The sequence below is a fragment of the Hippoglossus stenolepis genome, chromosome 10 (assembly GCF_022539355.2).
Source record: "Hippoglossus stenolepis isolate QCI-W04-F060 chromosome 10, HSTE1.2, whole genome shotgun sequence".
Classification (NCBI taxonomy): domain Eukaryota; kingdom Metazoa; phylum Chordata; class Actinopteri; order Pleuronectiformes; family Pleuronectidae; genus Hippoglossus; species Hippoglossus stenolepis.
In genome coordinates, this window is record NC_061492.1 from 13,581,622 (window position 1) to 13,609,577 (window position 27,956).

Genomic DNA, 27,956 nt, shown 5'->3' on the forward strand with positions numbered 1-27,956 from the left:
ACATTTTCATAGATAAACTCATGCAAACATTAATAGTAGGCTTAAAAAACAAAGCTGAAGTAAGATAGAAAGATACTTTATTGATCCTGAGGGACATGTAAACATCCAGCAGCTCTTAAAACAGTCAAACACAAGAGTATAAGAAAATAAAAGGTCAAAATAAGTTCACTGCAGTGAGATGAAAGTCTAGTCACCAAAAAAGACGTATGTGCTAATAGATATTGACAATACAATGTTTTAAGTATAAGGTGATCGAAAGACACAAGTAACCGAGGCAGAGTACTGAAGCCAAATATAAAAACAGATTTAAAGATAAATTAAAAGTAAGTGTTTTGACGTAAAGATAAAACAGTGCAACATGTAACAAGTGAACAGGCTGGACTCGTTAACTGTATCAATAGATTTCACACAGAAGTGGCCTCAGTAGAAACAATAGGTTCAGAGTGTTTCTAAAGAGGAACAGAGCAGACCCCCCGATGAGGAACCACCACTTTGAACGAGGAAGTCTGTGACTTGTCATCGCAGGTGCTCCACAGATGCGCTCCACGCACGAAGGGGAAACCACTCGTCCTCTCCCTCCGCAACTTGCGTAAATGGCTTCACAAACGGCACACATTCATAAACCACTACGCTGGTGTAAGTTTGAGGAATGGCGCGTTTGCTAGTATCGCGAGTTTAGCTCGTCGGGCGCGGCTGCTAACCCCGGAAGCAACCGCGTTAGAGGAGCTAACTGCTAAAAGTACAACATTTAAACCGAAGTCACTATTTTGTGTCACGTTGACTTCGTGCACGCTGCAGTCCGACACCTGTCTTCGTGTAAACGGTCGCTTCTGAGTCCCTTGTAACGTCTCCAGCCCTAAATGAATGGGAGCTGGTAGCGTTAGCTCGTCATTAGCTAGCGGTTGTTTGAGAACTATCGGTGTTTAGTCTGAAATCAAAATGTCGGCGGACACACGGAGAAGCTGGATGTTGACCGGGGCCACGGTCGCGTGTGTCACCGCACTGTATGTGCCCTGTGTCCAGAGGACGGTCCCCGGGGGAGACTCAGGTTGGTGCTAGCCTGCTAGCTAAATGCTACTGTGGTCATGTGGCTTTGTTATGTTGCCGGGGCAGCCAATCACGTGCTTGCGGCAGCGTCAGTGGTGCTGTCCGTGGTGCTGCAGCTGCAGATCACAGACCACACGTGTAAATGTAAAGATTCATCAGTAGAGAAAAATCTAATCTATGTACATTTCAAACAGGAAGCGATTAGGAACACAGGAAGTCACTAATATCTTAAAAAAATCTCGACTAAAAGAAAACAAAAGGCTGCTTCTCTTGTGAGTTTATATCAATTCATTCAGTAAGAATTTTTACATGCATTTAATGGCCCCTGAGTTTGATTAGTCAAAGTGAATTGGAGTCTATAGCTCAAACATCAGCTCAAACAGACTCAGGTTTTAAGATACATATTGTATAACTCTCACAATTCTCTTAATAAACAAACAGCTAAAATGTGTCAAATTGTCACAGTTGTTGCTGCATTGTTTGTGTTTTTTTCTTAATTGTTTTATGTGTATTTCAACCATATTTATTCCCATTATTGGTGTGGCAGACACATTGTCTTTAAATGTTGGCTGCACTGAACTTCATTTAATTTCCATGTCGACAGGTCTGTTGAAGTATCACATGTGTCACTGGAAAGTTTCCCACAAATCCTGGAAAACCAGGAATTTTTTAGAGTACATTTCCAGTTATGGAAACCACCTTGAAAAGTATATTTTCAATTTTTCTGGATCTTTAAAACTGTAACTTAGCACCTTAAATAGATTGACTATGAAACTTAATTGTGTATTTGGTTTGAAATTGGTCTCACTGTTTGTAAAAGGCTGTGATAGTGTGATTCTAAATTGTTATAGAGGTGGACCGTGGTGTCTTTTTCCCCAAGTTCATACGAGGCCTGTGCATATAAGATATTGTTTTGACTGCCACAACTGAATAAAGCATTCAAGTAATATTAAAAACGTGTTCATGACTAAGAAAAATAAGTCAAACAACCTTATTGTACGGTTAACACTGATGGACGTAGTCTTCACCAGTAATTGAGGAGCATAATCATGAACACATCGTTAAAAAAGGAGGAATATTAATGTGGTTAAATGTGTCAATAGGCCAACTGTTAAATCATATGACTGTTTGAGCCCAATTGCTTGAATTGTTAAGAAAAACCACTTGAAAATTAAATTAATAAAAAGAGTGGGAACCATGGAAGATTTTAACCAATGGATCAACATTATTTTTATCTAATGATAATTATGACCAAACATTTGTCGTTCATAAAGTTAAAAAAAAGTTTACTTTGACTAAACTTCTGCCCTTTTTACAGAACTGCAGGAATGCTCCCTTGTCTGTCTTCACAAGGAGTAAATAGCAGCGTACTGTTTCTTTTACCGACTGCACTGCAATACTGGGTCATGGAGACACCGTTTGTAATGGCAAAGCATTGTTGACAGCCCTTGACTCGCGGAATAATTTAGCTTGTTTGTTTACATTCAAAATGATGTGCGTATGCATAAATTCAATTTGCACTCTTCTGTAACAAGGCTTAGCAGTGGACACAAAATGTATTTCCCTCAGCACCTTCCTATGTGGTAGGCCAATGTGTTCTCCGGCATTCTTGTAATGCAGTTTATGAAGTAACGCATTGCACAATTACAAACTGTTTAGAAGTGATAGCAAGGTTACAAACTTGCAAATGTGGACTTGAGGCCATGAAGGCTCTGCTTGTTAGGTTTGCGCTGCTCTGGCGTACAAGCTGCTGCGGAGAGGGGAATGCACAATTTGCAGAGTGAAAGCATATGAAAAGCTCGGCCAGATATGGGCAAGCAGAGACGAGGAGAGCGCAGGCAATTGGAGCGCTGAGTAGCCCTGCTGCTTGTGTTGCTGTCTAGTGAACGGGGCCCTTTGAAAAAAAATGGCCAGCCCCTTCTCCACAGTCTTTAGGGACGGTGCAGGATGCCCGCTCTGATAGTGCCAGCTGAACACCCTTCCGAATTCTCCAGGTCTCCGTCTCTGTGTCCTAATCTCTTTAGGTGTGATGTGCCCTGGAGAGGCTTGAGCGCAGCCCCGCGGGCACGCTGTTGTCTAGGAATGTGGAGTGTGGAAATGATGGGGATTATGGGAAGACTGGTGTGGGTGCCCATGCTCCGCTATCACAAAGACTCTTGGCATCCGTGCTGCTACCCCGTCGAGTCAATATTTTGCCTTTTTAGCGTAGGGGCTGCAGAACCCCATCTCCGTGGCACTGAGATGGATGCTTTGGCTCAGTATTAGTTTTGAGTTTCCATGTTGAATGGTGCAAGCGTCTGCTACTACTGAGGGGAAAATGAGTGAAATTGAGAAACTGATGAGGGGAAGTGTGATATAAAGTGATGGCAGGTAGCTGGCGGCTCGTGTCAGGTGAAATGGAGCTGTGAAAACATTTAAGCTGTGCAGGTGGAGGAGTTCTGACTTCATGGTCCATTAGACTGATAAGAGTTAGGGCACTTCATGTGGCAGAAATTTAGGCATCGTAATGCACTGTATCGGCAAGGTTGCAAAACACATGAAGCAGCCAATGCCATCTGAAACTCAGCCGCTGTTCTATAACAGTTGTCGCTGCATCATGGCCCATGTTCATGTGAGATTTAACTTTTTTTTTATTTTGAACATGGAAAACACTTTAAAATACATTGCTGTGAGCCAAGGTAACTTGTAACATTAGAAATCAATTCATTTTAACCAGTATTTTTAAACTCTTTAAATAAAACATAGCGTTTACCTATTTAATGCTATTTTTCCCCCAGGTTATATGTAGTATATGAATCTACCAGGCCTCCTATATAGATTGTATGCTGGTGAAGTGATAGAACGTTTTTCTGTCACTGCTGCAGCAAATGAGGCCACAGTTTTTTGGCTGCTGTGGATGGAGGAGACGACTGCCCATCTAGTACCAGTAGAGGGAGCCGTCTCAAACCCAAACATTTATCAATGTCATTTAATCTGAACCAAATTTCAATTTTCATGAGTGGGAGATGAAAACATTGGGTGAGAAATCAGCATAATTTGAAACGCTCTGGGTACATTAAAGCTTCCTAAAATAGCTTTTAGGGGTTTTCTTTTCACTTCGTGCTGCGCCTCACACAGAGCTTGTCAAAAAATTGTGCAACCGGCTCTTATTTTCACAGCTTACCTCATTCTGTGACTGTCACCGGCATCGCTGTTCTGTTTGTGCCCAACGGACTAAACGAGACACTGAGACATTGGGAGTGTGGGAGCAGGAGAGAGGCACGTAGAGCAGCAGAAGAAAGAGGAAGGGAAAGGACCCCAATGCACGGGGAGGATGGGACTTCAAGCATTATTCTCAGATCAGCATATGTGTGTGTCTTTGTGTGACAGTGCATTGGAGAGGGAGTCTAATGGTTTGTGTGTGCGTGTGTGTGTTTATATCTGTGTGCATGTGCTAGAGGAGGGGAGGGAGGCATCAGGGGAGAAGGGAGAGATGAAGAGAATGAGCGTGCCGCTTAGGAAATGTCACACTGGGAAGATTTGCAGGTTTTGATCCTGGCAAATTAATGCAAAACCCCAGTGCAAGTATTTGATTTGGGAAAACTTTGGGAGCAGTCTTGTCTCTTAATAATAATTATTGGGTTTACATTAATTTCCTCCCCTATTCTATTCCACAGGAGAGCTGATCACCACTGCTTGTGAGCTGGGGGTAAGTATTAGCTGTATTGTTTAATCAATTCACTCATTAACTTTTATAAGCATTAAGGAAGTTTAATTAAGCATGGGCAGAAAGCAGATTAATTTACTTTCAGTCCACAGGTTTTTCCCCTTCTTTTCTATACACTTATTTTACTAAGTTGCAAATAGAGAATGCTATAATTTGCAACCCGTTCCTCAAATCCAATTAAAGTCAATGGTAAGGCGATGGCTTTTGTAGGCTTTGCCTTATGTATGGTATAAGGCTTATTATATCCACCCCTCTTTTTTTGTGTGTGTGTGTAAGCCGCGAAGAATGAACTAAATCGGGTTAACAGTTATAATAAGTTTTATTATTTAATAAAGTTTATTACGCCGCTGTGATCCTTTTAGGGAGGCTGTGTCGGTGTCACTATGCCAGTAATCCTGCTGTTAGTGCTGCAGTCCGTGTGGCCTGTCTGTCTGCCTTTCGGGCCTCCCCAGGGCCTTGCAGGCCATCCCCGGGCCCCAGGCAGCTGGCCCCCCCCTTCTGATCCCCAGAGCTCCACGGCTTTGCTTCCCCATGTTCCCTGTGGCCTTTGTCCCTCAGTTGTCCTGCAGCAGCATATCTGTCCACTCCTGTTGGCCACACAGTCCCTCCTCAGACATGCACAAGTCACCTACCTGTCTGACGGCACCACTCAATTCACCAAACTGTCTGCTGAGCTGCTATCCTTTCCTTTCTCTCATTCTCTGCTCTCCTATTTTGCTTCTCGACTTTTTTCTGACCTTCATGTTCCATCCACAACCCCCCTCTCAGACTGTGGCGAAGTCGCTTGTGTTTTTTCTGAACGTAACCAAAGAGCATAGTAGGCTTGCAGAGTTTGAGGTGATTGCTGAGGTAGTCACCCTCTCACCTTTCAGCTCTGTGCTCATTTTGAGGAGCTGTCCCTTTTCCCTGCCCGCATGGCTCGTGTTATCAGCGCCGGCGAATGAGTCTGTGTTTAATGACTGAGCCCTTATCTGGGTGGAGGAGACTTAGCAGCTAATTGCTGTGATTGCCGAGATCCCCCAGGCGAGGATGGCTGCGGCTCGAAGGTGGTTTGGGGGCTGGGGCGGGCGAGCACCACGTGCTCTATCGCGGGCTCTGGGGAGCTGCACTGTCCTTGGGAAGAGGAAAGAAGTGAGAAGGGGGAGAGGGGAGGGCTCTGGTATCAAAGCAGTCACAGTTTGCGGTCAGGCCGGGCGGGATGTGTGTCACTCCTCTCTGTTACTGTGACTCTACTGCACGCCACTACGGGCATCTATAGGGGGCAGAAGAGCAGCTCGATTTATGAAGGGCTACTTACAAAAATACATTTGACTTCTATTTAAATCTTAGTCAGTGGTCACATCTTATATTTGGTTCTAGCTTTGTATTCTGTACAACATGTGCACATTCAGTATCTCAGCCTGCTGCCCACTCAATCACATCTTCAGTGAAACATTACCTGTTTTATGTGATGTTCTCTTGAACCTCTGAATTCCTCTTTCATTGTGTGTCTGGATTTGAGTTGCTGACTGTGTCATTGTGTGTGTTCAGGTGGCTCATCCTCCAGGATACCCTCTCTTCACCCTGCTAGCTCGCCTGGCCATGTTCTTCCTGCCGTCCCTCTCTCCAGCCCACAGCGTCAACCTGATGGGTGGTCTGCTGGGGGCGGCAGCTTGTGGTGCCCTCTGCATTACTGTCTGCAGGTAGGCACGTAAATATATATGATTATGCTTTCTTTTTCCACAATATAATAGATGTATTTGCGTTTCCTCTCCTGCCATTAATCAGAGGTGGCAAAAGTACACACATTCTAGTAGACGTACAGATACTTGAAAAACGCTGAAGGCCATTTCTACCGGCTGCATCTGTGCAAAGCAAAGTGAGACTATAGTTTGAAGACTATTTAAGACTATTAACCACTGTTAATAATAAAAAAAAGAGAAAACAATATGATAAAATCAGGGGTTGAAGCAAGAAAAGATTTATGAGCATTAAAAATTGTCCAGGAGTAAATATGTGGGATAGAGAATGTTTTGTTTCGTTGTCGACATTGTTGACATTATCATCGATATTGACTGATTCTTCACTTTATTCCATGTCTTTACTCCTTGTCATTGATGGCAAGGAGTAAGGAGGATGTGTCGCACCTCTTCTCCAAAATTGAGTCTCCCTGTCTTTTCAGATTTGCCTTGATAAGTCTTTTATGCCGTATTACGTATGTTGTGCGTGATACGCACTGATACATGCAAATCAAGGAATCGTCTTTTCTGTGTTAATGTCCCATCCATTTCGATTGAAATGTGTATTGATGTTTGAAAGGACTTGATGATTCAAAATAAAAAACTAATAATTTCCCTCAAATGCATTAAAACAAAAGTAACGAGCCTGTTTTAACAATGTAACGAGTTAAAAAGTACAGATATTTGTGTTTATAATGTAGGGTGAAAAGTAAAAAGTGGTCAGAAAAATAAATACTCAAAAAGAAAAAAGAATCTACTTCAGTACAGCAGTTTTTTTACTGAGTGACTTCCCTCTTCTGCCATCAATGGAATTTGACTTTAGTGAATGTATGAGTTAACAAACCCCCCGAAATAATATTCTTGTTAAATTGTTGTTTTATGACTCAAGTCTTCACTCTAGATTTAGTGTCACAAATCTGAACTCACACAGTAACACACACACACATCAGCCTGCTCAGTCAAAGTCAAATATCTGAGTGAAGTAACTAAGATTTTTGAGAGGTGGGGGTCTTTAAACAATCCCCTCATGACTTTTTGCATCTTGATGCTGTCTGGGACAGAGAGTGGTATTTTTGGGTCCTGACTTACTGCCAGTAGTGTTTCTGATCCGCTGTTCAGTATTCAGGAGCAGGGTCCAGCCGCCCTCCTCTCTCCCACCACCCTGCCCTGCCTGTTTACCCATCAGCCACCCGTTGTGAGCGTGCGTGTGTGTGTATGTATATCACAATTATCGTACCCTCCAGCACCCACGCCGACATCCCTGTTCTCCTGCTCCCCCACTGCCCAGCACGCTCCCAATCCTGACACGGCACGATTTCTAATCTCCCCCTTCTTGCCTCCTGGGTCTTAGAGGAACAGGATCACTAACTCCGCTCCTCCCTATCCCCTCTCTCTTTTACCACCTCTCCCCGCGCTCAGTCATGAGCCCAGTTTACGCTCTCTGCATTGCCATCTACCACCCTGCAGTTTCGCCTGCTGCTGACCCCATCATGTAAGGAGTATTTCACCCTTTCCTTCTTTGTGTGTGTGTTTATCTCCCATGGTTGGCCAGAGTACCTTACATCATCCTTTTGCTGATCTTAGTGATTTTCCACATTGCTTTGTTAGTGGCAGCTTAGTGTCAACATTTTCCCTTTTTGTCAGTGTTTATGCATACTGGGACATTTCCAAGCATGTCATATACTTCTAATTTAGTCTCCCAGAATAGGAATTGTTGAATGTGATGTAATTTCTGGACCTGTACACCACGATAGCCTGGGAGGGAAAGCGGGTGAAAATGGAGTTGTGTTCCCAGGTGCTCAGTCCTGCATGGGCCTACTTCCTGTGTGCTTGGCCAGTGTGTGCTGGGTGGCAGGTGGTCCGGAGTAGGTCGGGGTACAGGGTCAGCCCTGCTGGAGTAGGGCAGGCGCTGGGGAGGAAGTGCTCCTCAGGGGACTGGCCTTCAGCCCAGACTGCATCAGCCTTGGGCCCTGTCCTGCCTCACTGCTCCTCAGAGGTGAATCAAAACCTGCTGGATTCAACCTCTCCGCCCAGGAACAGGACAGGTGAGACGAAAAGAATAAGAGAGGAAGGAAAGAAAAGAAGCCAACACTGTGCCTCTGTAGAGAGATTTTTGGCCATGTATCCCTACTGCCCCCCTGGTCTTAATGCATTTGATGAGTTAGCAGTGAATTGGGGGATTGGACACAGCTCTTGGCCAGACATTTACAGACAGATATTTTGAGGCCAGAAAATATCCATGCAGTCTGGATGATATTTGGCTCCCAGTGCACATGTTAACTGTAGCCCTTTTTGTAATCTCTGAGGATTTAGATCCAATTTTGGATTAAGTTCAAGTAAAAAGTCATTATGAGGACCTCCAACCTGACCCACCCACCCACCCTCAACAAGGGTGGATGGGTAGTGAGGACTTGAGCCAGACCACAGTCACACCAGTCATATAAGCTCTTAAGTATGAACATATAATCTACGCTTTCAATTTGAAAAATAAGCATAAAAGGTTTTAGTCGTTATCTGTTCAGGACCTAGTTTGGGATGAGCTTGTGGCTGTGGATCAGCTGGCAGACTCTGCCTGGTGAGGGGTTACTGGAGAGGGAAAATTATCAGAGGTGGGGGTGGGGGTTCCGGATGGTCAAGACCTCCCTCTCCGTTCTGGCACGGAGGGCATTGGGTGCTTTGACCATACCGAGAAGACTGGCATAGATGTCGTGCCACAGCCCTGCAGGGACTCCCTGGCCAGGCCTTTCCCTCAGATGAAATGCCAAACCTGACCAGTCCACACCCGTCCATACCTGCTCTGTCCTTGCCGTGACACCGGTTCACTCTGTCTTTCCCAACAAACTTAAATCCTGAAATGTCTTTTGTGCTTTTTGTCCCTGTGAGACCCTCATAAACTTTCCCCCAGTTTTAATTGTTGGGTTTGTATCAGCTGAGGAGTAGGCACCCCCCACCCACCCACCCACCCCCAAACAAATCATCGCTTTGTGTGATTATTTTCAGATGGCAAAATGTAGTGAAGTTAATTCGGGTACTTGAAGGCAGTTTCTCTCAAATAGTAAATTGTAGACCTTGAAATTCATCTGGAATACACCCAACATGGCAACCCTTTGATGTATCAATTTAAATTAGTCGGCCAGATTGCCGTGTTTAATGTGGGGGAATGTAAGTTGATAGGCTTGGAAGCCACTTCTCTCTCTTGCGCAAGTTAAAATGTAGCACTTAGCCTCCCTTTGATTTGTCAATTACAGTTCTCTTGGCTTGATCATATGGTTTGATGGCCAAATTGCATGTCTTGTTATGTTTTCACACCGTGGCCTGACAAGCCTTTGAGGATGGTGGACGTAATGATAATTTCTATCGATTGCACTCGCTAGTTCACAGAAAGACACATTTGGCCCGTGGAATGCTGAAGGCCTCAGCCAAGAGTCTCTAGAGGAATGCACCCTTCGTAGCGGGATAATCCAGACAGCTTGGTTTTCTGCGCTCTCTCTCGTTTCACAGTTTATCTGCTAAAGCTGCTCTGAATCTCTGCTACCTGAGAGGAATCTCTCTCCATTCCTGGGCTTATCCTGAGAAACCAGGAGCAGACACGTTAGCGCGCTGACAGCCATCAGAGCAGAAAAACAACCTTGCAACGCTCAGTCATCAGCACTTTTTTTCCCGTTTGATCACATGATTGCATAACAGTTTGTTGAGCACATCAATGTGTCGGGCCCTCTCCGTCTCCTTGTGGCCCCTCGAAAGAAAACGCACACCTGCGAGAGCCTCCTCGCTGGCCCATGTGGCACAGCTGATACCTCAGCGGACCGGAGGGTGGGCGTGGTGCCACCCCCCTGCCTTGTGCTGCGTCCCCATCTCCTTATAAGGACCTCCACCATATGGTCCTGATGGCGCTTTCCGTCCTCACTCAGGTGGGTTGTTTATTCCACAGGGGTTGAGTCGTGTGTATCTTTTTGGGGGTCACGTCAGGAGCGATGCGTAGGGAGGTGTTATAATTCTGCAACCGTTTGCATAGTTTCAGACATCTCAATTGTAAGTTGTCTTCTTGGAAACAGCTGAATAGTTTTGTTGGACAATGTTCTCACCTCTCCCTGTAGGTGGCAAGATGGCCCCTCCCTGTCACATCTGCTATGGTTGGATCAAAATCTTTCCCCCAAGTGGCAGCAGAGAAAACACCCCATTCCAGTTTTCTTCTGTAAATACAATTTTAGGGTTGTCTGTTTAAAAGGCCCAATCTCTGGACCTTTTGTTCCATTTTCGCAGTATCTCATTGTTCACATTGTAGTCCAACAGACCTCCTTCACTCCCCCCATCCTCAGCATGACCAATGGTTCCCCCGGGACTCATCCTCTAATACAGTTAAACAGATGTTTAATGAAGATGTTATTTCCTCATTACTGGCTACGGGATAGGGATAGAGAGGAGGAGGGAGGAGAGCTAGATAGACAGCAGAATACACTACCAGTTTAATATTCCTTTCGCCCCTGGGCCCGAGATTGTGTCTGCCTCGGACGTCAATATTACATTCCTCACCCACCACAGGCAGTCTTAATAAGGCACCAGGCACGGAGACGGATCAGACTCGGCAATTACAATTCACCCAGAATTAGTTAATGGAATCTATACAGCAACATTTATGTATCAGTGGTGTGTGCCTAATGAATTTGTTGGAAAAAGGAGCAATAAAAATGGCATTCAGTGAATTGCATAAACACAGGATTTTTGTAAATTGTTTTTTTCCCCTCTTCCTGTAATTTTTGTGTGTTGGGTGGAGATTAAGATGGCATTCTGGGAGAAATTGTCATGTCAGTGGCTGCATTGTTTGAGCAAAATTGTGGTGATTAATTTTACACGCACTGAGCAGTGGAGCGCTCTCCTGGAGGAGGGGTGTCGAAGCGGCGGAGCCGGGTCTCTTATTTACCCTCTTTGCAGGCAGGCGGCCTCCTCGACACACACTGGATGAGGCAGGAAGAAGAGAGGAGCGCCTGGTGTGGTGATTGGCTGGAAATCAGGCTGTGACAACCAGTATTTAAACCCACTGTTTTTAAAGTCACTTAGAAAAAAGGATTAAGGCTGGGAAATACTGCAAAAATAAAATACATTTTTTATTTTAGTTGATGATATTCCTTATTTTGGAAGGTAATTTCACAAGAAATTATGTTTGGGAATGAAAATGATTGGGGACAGAACAAGTAGACATTCACCGTGTATTTCAGTCAGAAGAGCTGTGAGTGTGATTTATATAATGATATCAGTGTTGTATCCATATTGTGGCTGGGTAATATAACAGGAATTAATGTCATTATTATAGAAAGTCTATAGTGTGTTAGGGATAACCCTATTGTTTTGCTTGTTACACATATAAAATGAAAACCACAATAATATTATTTTGTTGATCTTTAATTACAATTAGGACATTCCACTAATTTAAAATTGCATTTTGATAAAGGAAGGGCACTATGAAGATATTAATTAAAAAATATGCGATCAAAATCAAAGCCTCTAGGTCATGGTATCAATCCTTCTTTTACCACAATACAACTCGGTAACACAGGTTTTCTGCTGAAATATGTCGTCTTAAAACCCGAACCCAGCATGATGGCGTCACCAGAGTCAGTTTTCCAACTTTGAAAAGTTTTCACTTCTCACACGCTCAATAGTTTCACAAATAAACTGAGCTAGGTGTGTAAAATTCATCATGGGCCCATTAAAAACAACAGAACTTTTTTAAATGAAACCCTGATATGGTGATATTGTTATGACACTGAAAGACAATAATACCGAAATGTTGCTCAGGTCCTTATCTGTGCCCTGACTAGCTTTAGAACACTTTATAGTATTTCACTGGCGTATTTGATCTCAGTTACCACTAACCGCTGTCATATAATAGCTACTAAGTACCCTGCCCGTCATCCTGGCCAAAGATGAACCCTGGGGTGTTGGTGGAGGCCAGCTGGAAACCTAAGCCTCCGCCCGAGCAGGCCACCTCCTCTCTCGGGCTCTCTACCCTCTTCAGGAATGTGTGATTCTTTTCCAGCGCTGCTTCCCCCAAACCACCGCTCGGTTCGAGAACAGTGCGGCGCTGATCCGCGATGGCACAGCTGTGGTATTGTCTGCTCCCCGGGGTGGTGTGTGACAGTGGTTCCCTTGGCCAGCTCCATTGTGGAGCCTCATTCAGTGCAGAGTGCTGGTGTAGGCTTTTTTTTGTGTGCTGTTATTTAGCACAGACGACTGGTGCTGGCACGTCTCAGGCCCATACTGTAGAACTGAGGGGGTATACGAGGCAGGTCCCTTTTTGACACTTGAGCGATTATGCACAGCTTTTGTTGTGTTGTGTCCTTGAAGGGGACATTGTTCACCAGAGCCTGTTGTATCTTTGTCATTCATTATTTTTTGTTTACCTTTTGATCTTTCCCTTTTAAACCTGCTTTTCTCATTTCTACTATTTCATCATTTTCCTTCCGTATGTGTAACTTTCAGCAGAATGATTAGTGATTTTCTTTTGTAGCCACTTACATTAGTTCCAAGCTTGCGCCTTATTCCACATTTAATGCATAATATTTGTCATTTAGTTAATTACCCAAGTGATGACAGACGTTTTGGCAGCGTGGATCAGTTCAGGGTAGAATAGTCTCGCTGTCAGCTGTGTTATTCTCCTGCCATGTCTCAACCAGGCCATTGTCATTGAGCCACAACATTTCAGCACAGCGGCATCCTGCACCGCATTGAGTTGTGATAACGGGGAACAAGGCTTCACTGGTGTCAGAATGTATCCAGCTTTATCTGTGCGCCCTGGGAGCAGCCCAGCCTGGAGAATGAGCCGTGCAGAGCGGGCTGAGAGGCTGACGGGGACTCAGGTGGTCCGACGCAGACAGACAGGTCATTTACGGGCTGCGCTGTACACACACCACTGGGCTCTTACGGACTGACAAGCTCTAACAGAGAGATTTGTCAGGCACTCAGGGAGAATAAAGAAGTCGAGGAGCAGGAGTGTGTGTGTGTCTGAATATGTGATGAGTGCTGCCTGGCTATCAGATGGGGCTTTCAGAGGCAGGAGGAACAGACTTGGTGTAATAACCCAACTGTGGACCCCCACGACTGCTCTGAACCCCGTGCTACCCCCAAAACCAGCCCCCCTGCTATGTGCATGAGCCACGGGTTAATTGTCATGCAGGGAGGTAAAATTATGGGTGCAGAGGGTCCCTGCACCTCAACAAAAGTCCCCGTCTGCCCCCCCTCCCCACTCCGCACCCGTGTTCATCCTTCCTTCAAGTTACAACTAATTCCTGGAGCGGTGCAGTGAGAAAGGCGCTGCTATCTCTTATTAAGACCCACTCCCAGACTCCCCATCAACACAGTTCTCTCTCTCCCCCCCCCCTCTTTTAAGTGCGTGCACACACACACACTCATCCGCCGAGCTTGCCTTATAGTGAACACAGAGGAAAAATAGTGGCGAGTAGCAGAGAGAAAACCCAAGAAAAAAGGGGAAGTAGTCAGCAAGCAAGAGTTTTTTTTTCCCCTACCCTTCTCTCGCTCTCCTCTCCTTTTTTTCCTGATTTACCGCGCTTTCCTCAGAAAGCTCCATTGTTCCCCTAGCCTAAGTCTCATCAGGCCTTTTGTGGCTGACTATCACAGCGGCAGGCAGAGAGCTGGAAATGTATAAATGGTATCATGCCTTGTGATTAATGGCGGTGCTTATGAGTCAGGTCTGATAACGGGCCTGCTCTCTACTCAATTTCAGATACCGTTAATGGAATCTGTCTTCTGCGATTGTAATGTGAGAGCGCCTAATTTGCTATGGAGCTTGAAGCTGTCACCGGCAAGGGATTGTGGGGTCATAAGGGACCTGGCAGCCGTTTGGCCTGCAGCTTGTATCTGCGGTGCTGAATAGAGCAGCTCTCTGCCTGTCAGTTAGCTGATAGGCTGATGAGGACTCTAAGCCACTCCACACAATGGCGGAAAGGGCCATACTGCCTGACTTCCCTAATTGTCGAGGCTGCTCATATTTCAGAGCCAGCATGCCGGGGACTGGGCTGACTTTTTTTTTTTTTTCCCTCTTTTCTCTTTTTTACCCTCTCTCTTCTTGAACTTTTTTCTTCCTTTTTTCTATATTTCATCCTTCATCCCGCACACTGCCTCACCCCTTTAACACACACTCTGCACTGTTTTGCTTTTCTTCCCCTTCTCGCCACCATTTGTCGCCCCTCTCTCTCTCTCGCTCTCTCGCTCTCTCCCCCTCTGTCTCTGATTTTAGTAAGTGGTGGGTCTTAGCGTATGACAGATTATCCCAAGTTTGCTTCAATTACCGCAAAGGAGATGGAGACAGTACAGGAGAGGAGAAAGGGGAAAAACTTTTGTGCGCACATTATATTTAAGAAGCTGAGGATAAAGTACTATCTCGACCACGGTGGTTTCGGTGCCAGTCGGCTCCAGATCAACCGGCTGCTGGGGAGGGAGTTCTCTCTCATCATGTGTGAATTGCCCCAAATCACTGAGAATGTTTTTCAAGGTCTCGTCCGAGAAGCAAACTTGGGTCATAGAGAGATTATAATGGGTCCCCAAATTAGTCTGAGGGAATTAGTGGCTTTTAGACTGTAGAATTTCATAAAATTTTAATTCAATTTGAATAATAAAATACCGAAAGCCTTTCAACAAATAGATGCCCAGGCTTGGTTAATTTTAATATTTTAGTTTTATTTTAAATAACTTTTTGATGGTTGCAGCAACACTATAATAAAACATTTATGAATGTTATTAAAGATAAAATAGTTGCGGACCCATATATTTCCTTGTAAATCAGTCCCAGGTCTTTCTGATGTCATGTATGATAATGTAGGTCTCCTCTCTGTGACTGTCAGGTTGGCAGGTCCTGGCCCCGGCGCAGTGCTGACCGGAGGCCTGTTTGCTGTGTCCAGGCTGAGCTGGCAGTGGTCCATGGTGGCAGAGGTCTTCACCCTCAACAACCTTTTTGTTGGTCTGCTCTTCTTCTCCATCGCCAGCTTCCACTGTGCTCAAGACGCCAGGAAAAGGTCAAAGGTAACATGGCAGAAAAACAACTCTAGACTGGAGAACTTCTGCCTTTCTATTGAACTCCCTGCGCTGTACTGACCTGCTTGCCCTCATCAGATTGCACATTGGGGGGCGCTATGCTGTGGCTTGGGGCTCTGCAACCAACACACCCTGGTGCTGTATATACTGGTCGTCATTCCCTGGGTCTTTCACCGACTCCACTCTCATCAGGTGAGTCCTGCAGCCTCATGAATACAACCACATATACTAGAAGACATTTTAAATCCGAAGAGTACTTAATGTCCCGGCTCCTCCAGTTCGCGCCCAAAATGTCCTTGACAGTGTGTAAATAGTGTGATAGAAAAAGTGCTGTGTATAGAAGCATTGTATGAATGTGACTTTTACTTTGAAACGCTTTGAGTGGTTGATAAGACTAGAAGAGCTCTATTTAAATACAGCACATTCACAAGACAATTCATACATTTGTTTTGGCTCTATGCAGAGTAATGCAGAGATCCTTAATATACAGCAGATACACTTTTTTTACTTTTCTTTAACCTCTTGAAGTGTCTTTGTTTATTAAAGTGGGCTCAGAGAATCACTTTATTTTGTTAAAGAGGTGTTAGCGAAGGTCCCCAATGAACTGACGTAAGTTTAATGTTAGATTGAGTCTTTCAGACCGAGTTGAGACCTGATATTAACATCCGTCCTGAAATCCATTCCTGAGGAGTGGCCACATTCTTTTTGCTGTGTGAACAAAAATGTGTCCTGACCTGCTGCAGTTTCATAATGAATCACATGTGTTTTTATGTTTATCAGTGATCATATGTGGATTTGTTTGTTGTCGCCATAACAATATCAACACAGACCAACACATAATGATTCCTGTTTGTTTTTTATTGATACAATCTTTCTTCAGAGTAGATCTGCGTGCAGCTCATTAATTCAATAACGTTAAGGTTACAATACCAGGTCTGAACAGGGCTTCAGACGGTCTAGCAGGAGAAAGGATGGTTGTGATTGTGTAATTGGTTTCCATTAGTCCCTCCTGTCTTGATTTCTTTACATCTACTGTGTAGGTATATACCATATTTTATATTAAATACCAAGATTTTCTATGTAACAACAATAAACCTAAATGTTTGACATCTGTTTTCGGGAACGTCAACAACTTAAACGACATGCGTCTCATGTGATGTTGACAGGAGCTGTCATTACGTGTCGTCGTATCTCTGGGAGTGTGTTTCCTCGCTGGCTTTCTGCCGTACGTCTACCTGCCCGTCTCCTCCTACCTCAACACAGCCCGCTGGAGCTGGGGTGATCAGACCACTCTGTCAGGCCTGCTGGCTCACCTGCTGAGGGCTGAATACGGCACCTTCAGCCTGGTACATGCTGCTTACCCGCCTGCCTTACCCACCTTCTATGCACCCTTTTTATTTTACATGCAAGTTTTTGATTTTTGTTCTCGTTTTTGTTGGTAGGCAAAGACTGAGAGCTCTGTGAACATCACCACTATGCTACAGTAAGTTTATATTTTCCCTTTGTCTAAATTGGTTACACATTTGAATCATTAAAAACAACTGTATTTACTATATTGCACCTTCCCTTATTGATTGGCATTACCATAGACTGCATATAAAGATGGACGACATGAGTGCTCCCCAAAAGTGAAGCCAAAGAATCTCGATCCCCATCTGGTGGCTTGTTACAGTATCGTTCATAAATCCAGCCTCCTCCTTGTTAGAGGATGGGACATGGACCAAACTAAAAAGTAAAAAAAAACGTCAAATACCCTTTTCACAAAAGTCAGTTGTCTGATGCTATTAAAAACAGGGTGAAATATCATGATTGACAGGTGACACTGACTCACGATTGGTGGAGCATATGTGTCTGTGTGACCTCACTACCACGGCTCCATCCCCCAATCACTACTGCACAGACTCTGGGCGTACGATTTCTTCATATCCAAGATATTTAAGCTTAATTTCTGGATAGTGGGAGGAAATAGAGACGTGTCGTCCATTTATACACACAGTCTATGGTCATGACATTCCATGTTGTCTACATGTGCAGCATAGACAATTTATTTATTTATTTATTATTGCTTGTTTCTTCTGTTCTGTGTCTTTTTGTCTTTGGTGATTTGTTTTTACTTAAAAAGATTCTATAGATTCTAAGATAGAGTTGGAAAGAGACATGAGAGGAAACTGGGTGTATTTGATCCTGGCCCATAGAGGGCGCACATGGTTCTAGAAGTGGACTTCCCAAGCACACTCTGCACCGGTTCTGGTGTTTCACGCAGATTTAACCACAATCACATCAGTCTCTTCAGAGAGCCCAGTCATTTCTGCTGCCCATCTCTTTCTCTCCCCGTCTCTCCATCTCTCCCTCTTTTTTCCCTCTCTCCTTCTCTCTCTCTCTCCCCAGCAGCTTTTGTTCTTCCCATTCAACTCCCTCTCTCCCATCAAAGCAGAACTGAACCTGCTTAGAGGGCCAAATCGCTGTGTTCTGTTTCTCCAGCAGTTTGAAATGATCACTCAGCTCTGGTCTTTAAGCGTGACAAGCTGTGATGACAGACACTGCAATAGAGCTGGAGAAATTGTATTTTTCCACTCCAGCAACCCCCCCACCACCACTCCCTCCCTCCCCCAAAACCTCCTCCATCCGATTCCCTCCCCTGCTCCCCACTGCCACTACCACCTCCGCTGCCGCACTCATCCCACTCCTGGTATCTTCCTCCAGTTGACGGGATGGGGGTGCGTGCGCGTCTTAAGACCCCCCACCATGGGCCCCCCTCCGCCAGACGCCCACCCCCTTCCCGTCGCCCATGCTGCTTGATGGACAAGCACACCTTCAAGATGGGGAAGAGAGGCGAACATGACAGGCATATCGCACTGGCGACGTAAACCCACTGGAGAAGCTGACACACACACTCACAAACACACGCCCATGAGCACATTCACACATAGTGTACATCGGGAGATACAGAGACTCAATAAGCTGTCAAATAGAGATGGGTATTAAGGAAGAGGCAGGAAACTATCCCCCTGCTCTGAGCAAGTGCTCTGTGACTGACAGGCGCTGTGACAAGAGGATGGGGCAGCGGGGGGGTGGATGACACAGTCATTCGTATCTGTCAATCCGATTGAAAGGAGGAACATACAGTCCAAGGAGTTTGTTTTGATAGGGGATGGAGGGCATTTAATAATTGGTGTCCTTGACTCCAGTAGCAGGGAGGGTAATTGAGCTTGTCTTCGGTGTCCATCATGTGTGTTAATGTGTGTGTGTGTGTGTATGTGTGTATGTGTGTGTAGGGCCCAGATGGACCACTGCCTTGCAGACCTCTCCATTCCCGTTTTGGTGCTGGCAGGAACAGGCCTTCTCCTCTCCGCGTGGGACAGGTAGGATGAGCGAGACGCCCGGCATGCAAAACACCAAACTCTGTCACACACATCTCAGCAGCCACTTCAACCAAAAAATATAATCCCCTGGAGTAAAAGGAGGGAACAAAACCACTGACAAAATGCTGATCTTAGAGAAAAAGAATACAAAACAACACTGAGGCACCTAACTGTCAAGCTGTCGTGACGCTCCACATTCACATCAAGAGGGGGTTGATGTACGGTTTGGATCTTTAAAAAACATGTTGGTGTGTACAAGTAAATTGCTGCTTGTATGTATCTGCATGTGGCAGAGTGATCCAGTTATTTATTACAGTAGTTACTGGGGTCTATTGGGTGGAGCTGATAAAGACTCTTCCGGCCCTGTAGGGCACAGACCACCTCCCTGATCCCCCTCTCCTGGGGCGCACTTTGATAATCTTGGCTACATTCACAGAGATGAAAAAGAGAGAGGTCATTTTCTAGGACACCGAAAGTAAAACATGCAAATTTACCTAACACTGGATTGTTGAGGGGAACTGCTCTGGGACATTTTATTACTCAAAGATTCCATTTTTAACTTGCGCGTAATGAGATCCGAATTAAAAATATAGAAAGTTAGATATTGTGTGTCAGTGGCCAGCCAGTTAAAACAAAAATCAAATCAGTCTGTTGGCAGGAAAACCAGAAGTCATTTTGTCTGCTTTGAAAATGTTCTTCAGGTTCAGATGATGGTTTGTTATTGCCACAAGGGCAACTACATGTTTATTTTGTGTATAAGTAGATTTTACAGCTGTACTGTAATGACTTTGTGATTCAGCAGTTGGCACCACCTCCTTTTGACTCAGCCTGCATCATTCACCTCTTAGCTGGCTGGTGTAAACATTTGCTCCTTGACTCATAATATTTTCAAGGATATATTCAAAACAGGTATATTTTTTTTGACAGAATATACCCAAAGTACTACTTTCGATTGTGTATATTGAAATATAAAGAGAGTATATATATTTAATTATATTCACAAAGCGATATGAAAGCAAGATCAGTATTTGTAGACTAAATAATTTGTGGTTTTGTGTTTTCCTGTCCTAGGACGTGTCGCTCAGTTTCCTGGTTGTTTGCTGCCATGTTGGTGGTCTACTCACTGTTTTTTGCTTGGAGAGCAAACCTGGACATCAGGAGACCCCTGCTGCTCGGAGTGGTGAGTGATGAGACTCATTCAACTTAACTGTTTACTTTTGTTTTTATCTGCAGTGGTCTAAAAGTTAACATTGTTAACATTACAGTTGATATTACTATATATGAGTAACTTGTGTAGACGGCACAGATGGAAGGTACCTATCCTGAAACACTTAAACAGAATTCAACCTGCGACTGGACTAACAGTGCATTTTAGTATAAGGAGCCATTTCCCCAGTTGTGAAGTTGTTCCAACTTGTTCATGTGTTTTAAACTAGGAATGTGTAAAAAACATGGACACTGTAAACAAAATGTGTTTTATTTATGTGTTAAGAACGTTTAAACAACACCTTGACACATCTGTCCATTATTTGTATAATAATGAAGAGCAAAGAAAAGGGATCAGGTGTGACAGGCATATAAATGATTTAAAACCTGTGATATATGGACATTTAGTTTGCAGATCACGTTAAAAGTTTAACTATTTAGAACTGATTGTAAAATGATGTTAATTAATTCTAATGATTATGATGATGTCAACAACTTGGCAACTCGTGCATCAAAAGTCTGAAAGATTTACCAAGTTGTTCCAAACTTACGGGAATTTTCCCTTTCAAGAACAAATTTTTCAGATAACTCCAACACCACGTGAATGCACCATGAGAATCAAACTTTAAGAAAATACTGGTGTGTGTGTTTGTGTATGTTTGTCTGTACACATGTGTGCGCTCACTTCCTGCAGGTTGAGCGTTTCTGGCTGCAGAGTGATGCCGCAGTGTGTGTGCTGGCAGGCCTCGGCTTGAGGCAGACTCTCACCGAGCTGGAGAGGAGGCTGGGCCTGGGGGGGGTGTGGAAGACCACCGGCTGGGTCCTCACTGTGGCTCTGCTGGGACAAATGCTGCACAACAATCACAGGTGAGTGCTGCAGGTTGTTATAGCAACAAACTGTGAGATGTAACGTACAATGCCTTCCATACACATTAGAACAATAATGTATGCTTTTTGTGATTTAGCTAAACAAATGGAATCAAATGAAACAGTGACTTTTCAATTTATGTTGAGTTTTAAGATTTATGTTGGTGTTGAAATGCGTTTGGGAGTGAAATTACTTTTGACTTATTACTGATACTTATTCAAAATAAAGTAAAGAATCGTCATTTTACATTTCCCATTTTCATTTTATATTTCAAATCCAATGGTCTGAAGTGTAGCGCAAAAAATAACCGCTAGATACTAACAGTTCCATCACTACTGCTGAGTAGTTGCCGTTAAATGAGTTTTATAACCAACAAATAATGGTTGTGATCACAATAGATCAATGAACTTGGAAAAAAACTAAATAATTTAAACAATGGTCACACATCATCGCTGGATCTAAAAAGCTTGTCTGCCATTGCCGTCTTTTGCACATGTCTGTTAGAGCTTTAAGTTTAATAAATACCTGATACCATCAGTTAAGCATTTGTTCAGCAGTTATTTAGTTGTATTGTACTACTACAGTATTACTGTTGCTATAACACTGGAGCCAAATGTGTCCTAAGTGACTTTTTAAGTACTTTTGTGTAGTAAAGTTAAAGTGAAATAGAAAAAAAATGCCCCCTCTCATTCTAGTACCTTCTAAAATTCCCCTGCATAAGTTTTCCCTGAGTCAACCCGATTTGTTTCTTTGTGCTTCGTACTGAAGGTCTGAACTCCGCGTGTCAGGTTTTTCCCTGCTCACCCCATGGTAAGGGCTAAAGAGCGGCACGGTTAGCACATAGATTCCTCTCACAGAGCTCAGTCTGAGATGTTAGCTGTCCGAGGAGGCAGATTACACCGGCGTACTGCCGGGGAGTGCCAGACAGCCATCACTGAGCGGCTTTGATCAAGGGGGAGAGCATGGCCTGTGCTGTCAGACCCATCACACCTGTCTCCCTGTGATTCGATAGGCAGCCAGAGCCCGCTGCAGAAGGGAAGGGGCGGGGGCACTGACAACTTACCCTCAGAGCACCTTAAAAGCCTACCTACACTCACATATACACATACACACGACTGTACGCATCACACACATTTCTAAGCGGGGGCGAGGCCGCACTCAACACCCTTTTAAACGCCAGTAAACACAACTTGTGTTTTGATGATATTATACTGTGTTTGCTGTTGATTTCAGGGAGTGCGATCAGAGCAGGAACAGTGTGGTGGAGCGGTTCGGCAGGGAGCTTCTGGGCTCCGTCCCAAAAGACTCGATCATCCTGACGAGAGGAGATCTGCCTGGAAACTCCCTGCGCTACTTATACTACTGCCAGGGTGTACGGCCTGATGTCCGACTGGTTGACCAGGAGGTCAGAGCTTTGTCTTGTCTGTGTATTGTAAATCATTGAAGTTTTTATATTTCACACAAATACGAGCACTTTAATTTCAGGAGTCAAGATCAAGTAGTATTGGTAACTTAGGTATAAAAGATAGGAAGTAATAGAAAGCATATTGTATCATGTGTGTTGTATTAGATTTATTGTTGTTTCTAGAGTTAGAGATGCTGAGGAATTATATGTATGATACAATTACTCACATTTCTTTTGGTTGTCATGTAAGACATATAAGGCTTTAGAAATTGTAGATTTCTTAATTTTACAAAAAGATAATTAAGAAAGATTGTTTTTTTGGTGAAAAAGAATATAACTTAGCAAATTCTATTTTATTCATAAATTACAGCCTGATGTTGGATAGTCAGAAAATGTCTTGCAGGCTTTCTAATTATGGTACGTAGTCACTGTGTGCAAAATAAGTTTATATCTTTATATCAACATTGCAATCCTAAAGGGATTGTTGGCCTAAAGGGCCAGTAAAAAAAAACAAAACAAAACCCCTCCATCTTTAGAGTTGTTAAGTAAGGAAAGTCAAACCTCTTTGATAACCTCACGTATAGAGGTTCAGAATCAGTTAATTGTCACCTCTAAATACACATTTAAAATACGTAGAGGCAAATACCGTACCCCACAGGTCAAAACTAACATATATTAAAAACACACACAGAAGAGTGGACACATAAGGGGACACGTTAGGTGAGAGTAAAAGCCACTAAACAGTAAATCCTTTTCTTTTTGTTAACTATGCACTGTGTTAATTTTACGCTAATCACAGTGGATGCAAAGATTTGAACAGAGTTGGGTGGTACCCTTTCTTCTTTTATAGATGATGACATACACTTGGTATGTGGCCAAGCTGGGGCAGCACTACCCTGGAGTCCACTTCCCCGGCCGCTGGTGGGACCCGGTGCACCCGGAGGAGAAAGACACCTTCAATCTGGAGCAGTTCCTGTCCCACAACACGCAGTGAGTCACTGGAGGGAGCAGAGAGGGAGTGAAGGGATGGTCTGAACAGATGAAAAGAAGGATGTTAAATTAAGAGAGAGGCTGAGTCGGGAGGGCAACAATGGTCCAGATGAACAAGTGGGTGATCTAACGAGGCAGAGATCAGTGGGATGGTCGACACGGCGGTGAGTGCAGGGAGAAGATAAGCCCGTAGAACTATTGAGGCCATAAAAGGAGTTTGATGAACTACAGAAGTCGACTAATCTACTTGATTTGCTTAAACAGTCTCTGGTGGACTTACTGCTGCTCCCTGCTCTCACATTCACTCCTCGAGGAGAGAGTGAGACTCAGACACTGGCAGGAGACCTGTTAATACCAAGCCCACCAGGGGGCAGTGTTTGCCAGGCCAACGTGTCTGTCTCTCACTGGGGCAACACTGACCTGTGGGATTAACCCTCAAGGCTCGAGGCTTTGGTGAGCAGCACAAGGCTTGAGAGACGTTACAAGGGTTAGGGATGGGAGGAAATGTTTGTTTACATGTTGTTCCTGTGTCCCATCATCAACAGTCACCTGGAGATAATAACTGAGGATGTGAACATTCCTCCATCTGATCATATGTGTCTGGTTATTTTTATTTTTCTGCAGGAGGGATGTTTTCGCCTGCATTGGGCTGCCCGATGGAGACCCGAGCTGGGAACGTAGCTTCGCTCGCTGGCCCATGGGTGTGTGTGAATACTTGGTGCCGAATCAGAGGCAGTTTAACCCTGAAGACTGGGCTCATCGCACGAGCAACGTCTACAACTGGAGCGAGCCACACAACAGGTGCAAACACAGACAATAACAATGAATAAGTCTGGACAGGTTCGTTTTTTTAATCACGTCGAGGTTTTTCCTCTTTTTCTCCTTTGCCATATCTTCATAGTAAAAAAAAAACATCATCTTGATCCACAATGTCTGACAGTGCGTTATGCATCTGCAGCAACTCAGTGAGGTTATATTATGTTTAGTGTACCAAATAAAAAACATATCGATGTCTTGAGCATCATTTTTATCCACATCTCCCCAAAGTTCAGCCTGACATATTTGACATATTATAAACCCTTTGAAACCTGGGAGCTTTGATAAAATTGGAGATAAAGTTCAGTGTGTTTCAACTCTCTGGCTCCACAGCATGAGTTTGCAAAGACTATTCCACTGGTGAGTTGTTGAGGTTTAAAGGGGTGAGATTAGCAGGATGTAAATTTTGGAGGCCTACTGTTGGCTAAGAAAAAAAAACAAATCCGTTGGCACGTTTAAAACAAGCCATGATCTTCACAAAAAAATAGATTCATTGAGAGAGCACAATAGACCCCTACAAATTAGTCATCGCCATGTGTTTTATCACCGACAGCAGAAAAGATCTACTTACCCCCTCATCTCTCTGTGGTCTTCAGTTATCCTTCCTCAGACTCCACAAAGCTTCCCTCAGCGACGTTGTCCTCCTCTGTTCTCCGTGCTGTGATCCAGCTCTTTGTGAATTCAACCAGTGCAAGACATTAGGCCCTCGGCCCCTTGAAATGAGACTGAAGATGAAAAATAATGAGTTTCTTATTGCGTTTTGTCAATAACTGTGTCAAAAGTGGAATTAGTCAAAGCTCCGTATTCTGTTGCCGTTGCCAGCAGCCCTTCATTCACTCAGATATCCGCAGCTGAATACTGTGACATTATTTCCCGCACCCTCACGACAAGCGTGTCCGCCGATGCCCACGAGCCAAATATTAGCTCGGGAACCTTGCTAAAATATTCTTTTGAAGAAGAGGTCAAGTGTTTACAGTCAACAAAGTGAAAAAGGGGGAGATGTGGTTTTACTCCATGTCTAATGTGCTAGCTGGTATTGTTGCTCGGCAAACATTGATGTTTAGTGAATCCGAACCTGCACAGTTGAGTGGAACAATATATTCACATAAATAATCATTTATAGTTAGTGGAACTGTGCACTAGCCAACGCCTGAAGCTGTTTAGATAAAATGTTTTTTTTCTTCTTCTTCATGTGTGAACAGTTTCCATCCTGCATCCTGGGAGCGTGTCGCTAATGAGGAGATGTGGCAGGCCAGGTACGCAAAACTTTTCTACAGCATACGTAGGTTTCCTCTTTGGAGAAGGTTGTGCACTTCAACGTGCAGAGAGAATGCTGTGTCACGATGCATACCAGCCCCACCAGAACATCTCCATAAACCAGTCTAGTGTGGTAGAGCATCTACATCTACATGTACATTCTATTTGGTGGCGGCATCTACATAAATCACTCCATTGGAGTGGTGCGTCTGAAAGTGTGGATCTGCATGGCTCATCCATCCAGCACTTAGCCCTGAGCCTGCGTGCTTTGTTTCAGGATGAAGACGGCTTTCTTTCTGTTTGACCTGGCAGAAAGAATGCAGGGAGAGGGGAGAGCTCGCCTCTTTGAGCTGTCTTACACTGTGAGTGTGACCTCCACAAACATGCAACAATACCGATATTTATCATAAAGGTGCAGGTTTAAGTGCCACATGTGGTAAAGAGTGACATTCGTTGCCTTTACTTTCGGTAACACCTGTATTTATGCGTCTCTCTCTCTCTCTCTCTCTGTGTGTGTGTGTGTGTGTGTGTGTGTGTGTGTGTGTGTGTGTGTGTGTGTGTGTGTGTGTGTGTGTGTGTGTGTGTGTGTGTGTGTGTGTGTGTGTGTGTGTGTGTGTGTGTGTGTGTGTGTTTTCTGGACAGCTGTATAAGGAGATTGTGGAGGCCCACTCGCACTACCCTCCAAACTGGGACAAGAACTTGGCACTGGCCTGTGAGAGGTTGCTCCGCTCGGGTCACCGCGGCTACACTCCAGACAGCCTGCTGACCTGCAGTACCCAGCACTTCAGTCTCTACTTGGAGAAGGAACCCACAGATCCCCAGGCTTCCGCCATACGCTCGGCCATTACTCAACTGCTCAGAGAGAGAGACGAGCTCGGCCAGAGCTCGGAGCAAATCCAATGATGAGATCCAGGGGAGACCTGCGTGGAGCTGGAACACTGAGGGTGTGCTGTGGGGCGAAGTGCGAGGCAATGGGAATGAAGTCTGGACCAACATGCCTCTTCTCATGTTTATAGGATGGCGCTCCAGGAGCACATAGACTGATGCAGAGGCGTGGACTTGGCCAAACTGGACGAACAAGTACTGGTCTCCTGTTATCTAGTTATCTAGTTTGTTCTAGTTACAGAACAGAAGGATGGAGGGAGACGGACTGAGCCATGCTTCGTTTAATGACTGTTTACAGTTAACTCGGGACAGAGCTTGACTTCAGGAAGCCTCGACTGACCCCAATCAAGCTGTGCGTGCTCCCCCTAAACTCACCATTCGATTGCTTTATCGTTACATCTCGTTCTTTTTTTCCCCTCTCCTCTCTTCTGGTGATTATTTAGCCTCAGCTGCTGCTCTACTTCTCTTTTTCCACATTAGGATGGCGAGGCCAAGATTGAGGGAAACCCAATTTGGGGGCAGAAATGGGGGATTAGAGCCGTTGTTTAATCTCGGACAGACTTGTGCTATGCCACAGAGTCCTCACTACACACTAACAACACGACCCACCCGCCTGCTTGCCCACCCTTCAATTCATCCATCAGTTTATCTTAGATGGTCCTTGAAATGTTTTGTAACTAATGGATTCGATGAGTGTTTTTTCTCTCTCTCTCTCTTCCTTCCTAACCAGAGGGCTATAATCCCCCATGGATTTAAATGAAATGTGAAATGTCACAATGCCAGGGACCCTTTTAGAGGTGTGTGTGTATTTATGTGTGCGCCCATGCTTGCATGTGTGTTGATCTGTGTTTGCATGTCTACATGTGTGCGTGTGTGAACATGCTTAAATCTCCACCCGAGCCTTTTTCCTGCCAGAACTGCATTCAAACGTAGTCGATAAACAGATCGGGACACTGAAAAGCAATGTGCTTTGATCATCATGCATAGGAGAACCAAATCATGCACCCTCCAGGGGCACACGTTGACACGCACAACTGTCAGCTCTCAGGAAAATGGACTCTTGCCCTGTGTTTACTTGTAAGACAGTGATCATGCAAACTCAGCGAACGGACCAGAATCGCTTGTCTTTGACGTGCACCCGGGATCACAAACCTTACGTTCACGTGAATGCTGGTGCCGATGCTAATAAGCCTTGTGGCGTGAAATGTGTCAAGCCGAGGTCAGCCCGGTGCATTGCTGTAAGCTGTACGAAACACTGCCGAAGGAGCCGGCTGTCTGAGATACCACTAGAAAGCAAAGGACAGTAAGTGCATGTGTAGTTTTCTCAGAATGTAATCTGGCCTTTCTGTTTGCAGGCCTGGTTAGCAGCTGTCAGCTGGCTGGATGATGAGATTCAACCTGCTGCAGCACAGATGGTTTGGTTTTGTCACCAAAAAAAAGGGAAAACTGTAACTCTGCTTTCTACAGATTAAGATATTACAATAAAGACTTTTATTTTTATATATTATGGACCTTGTTCCACAGTAGACTCAGCCTTTTAGGGAACAAATATCTATCCATAATAAATCTCTATATATTTGTTAAATTGAAATGAAAATCACTGTATTAAATCCTGTTTTTACTTCACTTACATCTTCAAGAGTGTTTT

General features: G+C 44.4%; 1 protein-coding gene across 1 annotated transcript; it reads left to right on the forward strand.

Annotated features, from left to right (window-relative positions):
• The first annotated feature begins 481 nt into the window (after positions 1-481).
• tmem260 (transmembrane protein 260) lies at positions 482-27,934 on the forward strand. Its single transcript, XM_035169122.2, has 16 exons — positions 482-1,048; positions 4,704-4,735; positions 6,284-6,435; positions 15,330-15,507; positions 15,598-15,711; positions 16,686-16,865; positions 16,962-17,002; positions 18,795-18,881; positions 19,953-20,061; positions 20,782-20,954; positions 22,189-22,360; positions 23,211-23,350; positions 23,975-24,151; positions 25,369-25,422; positions 25,701-25,785; positions 26,066-27,934. Exons 1-16 carry the CDS (start codon positions 940-942, stop codon positions 26,324-26,326), a joined length of 2,064 nt encoding a protein of 687 aa, XP_035025013.2. The 5' UTR covers positions 482-939; the 3' UTR covers positions 26,327-27,934.
• Positions 27,935-27,956: the final 22 nt, after the last annotated feature.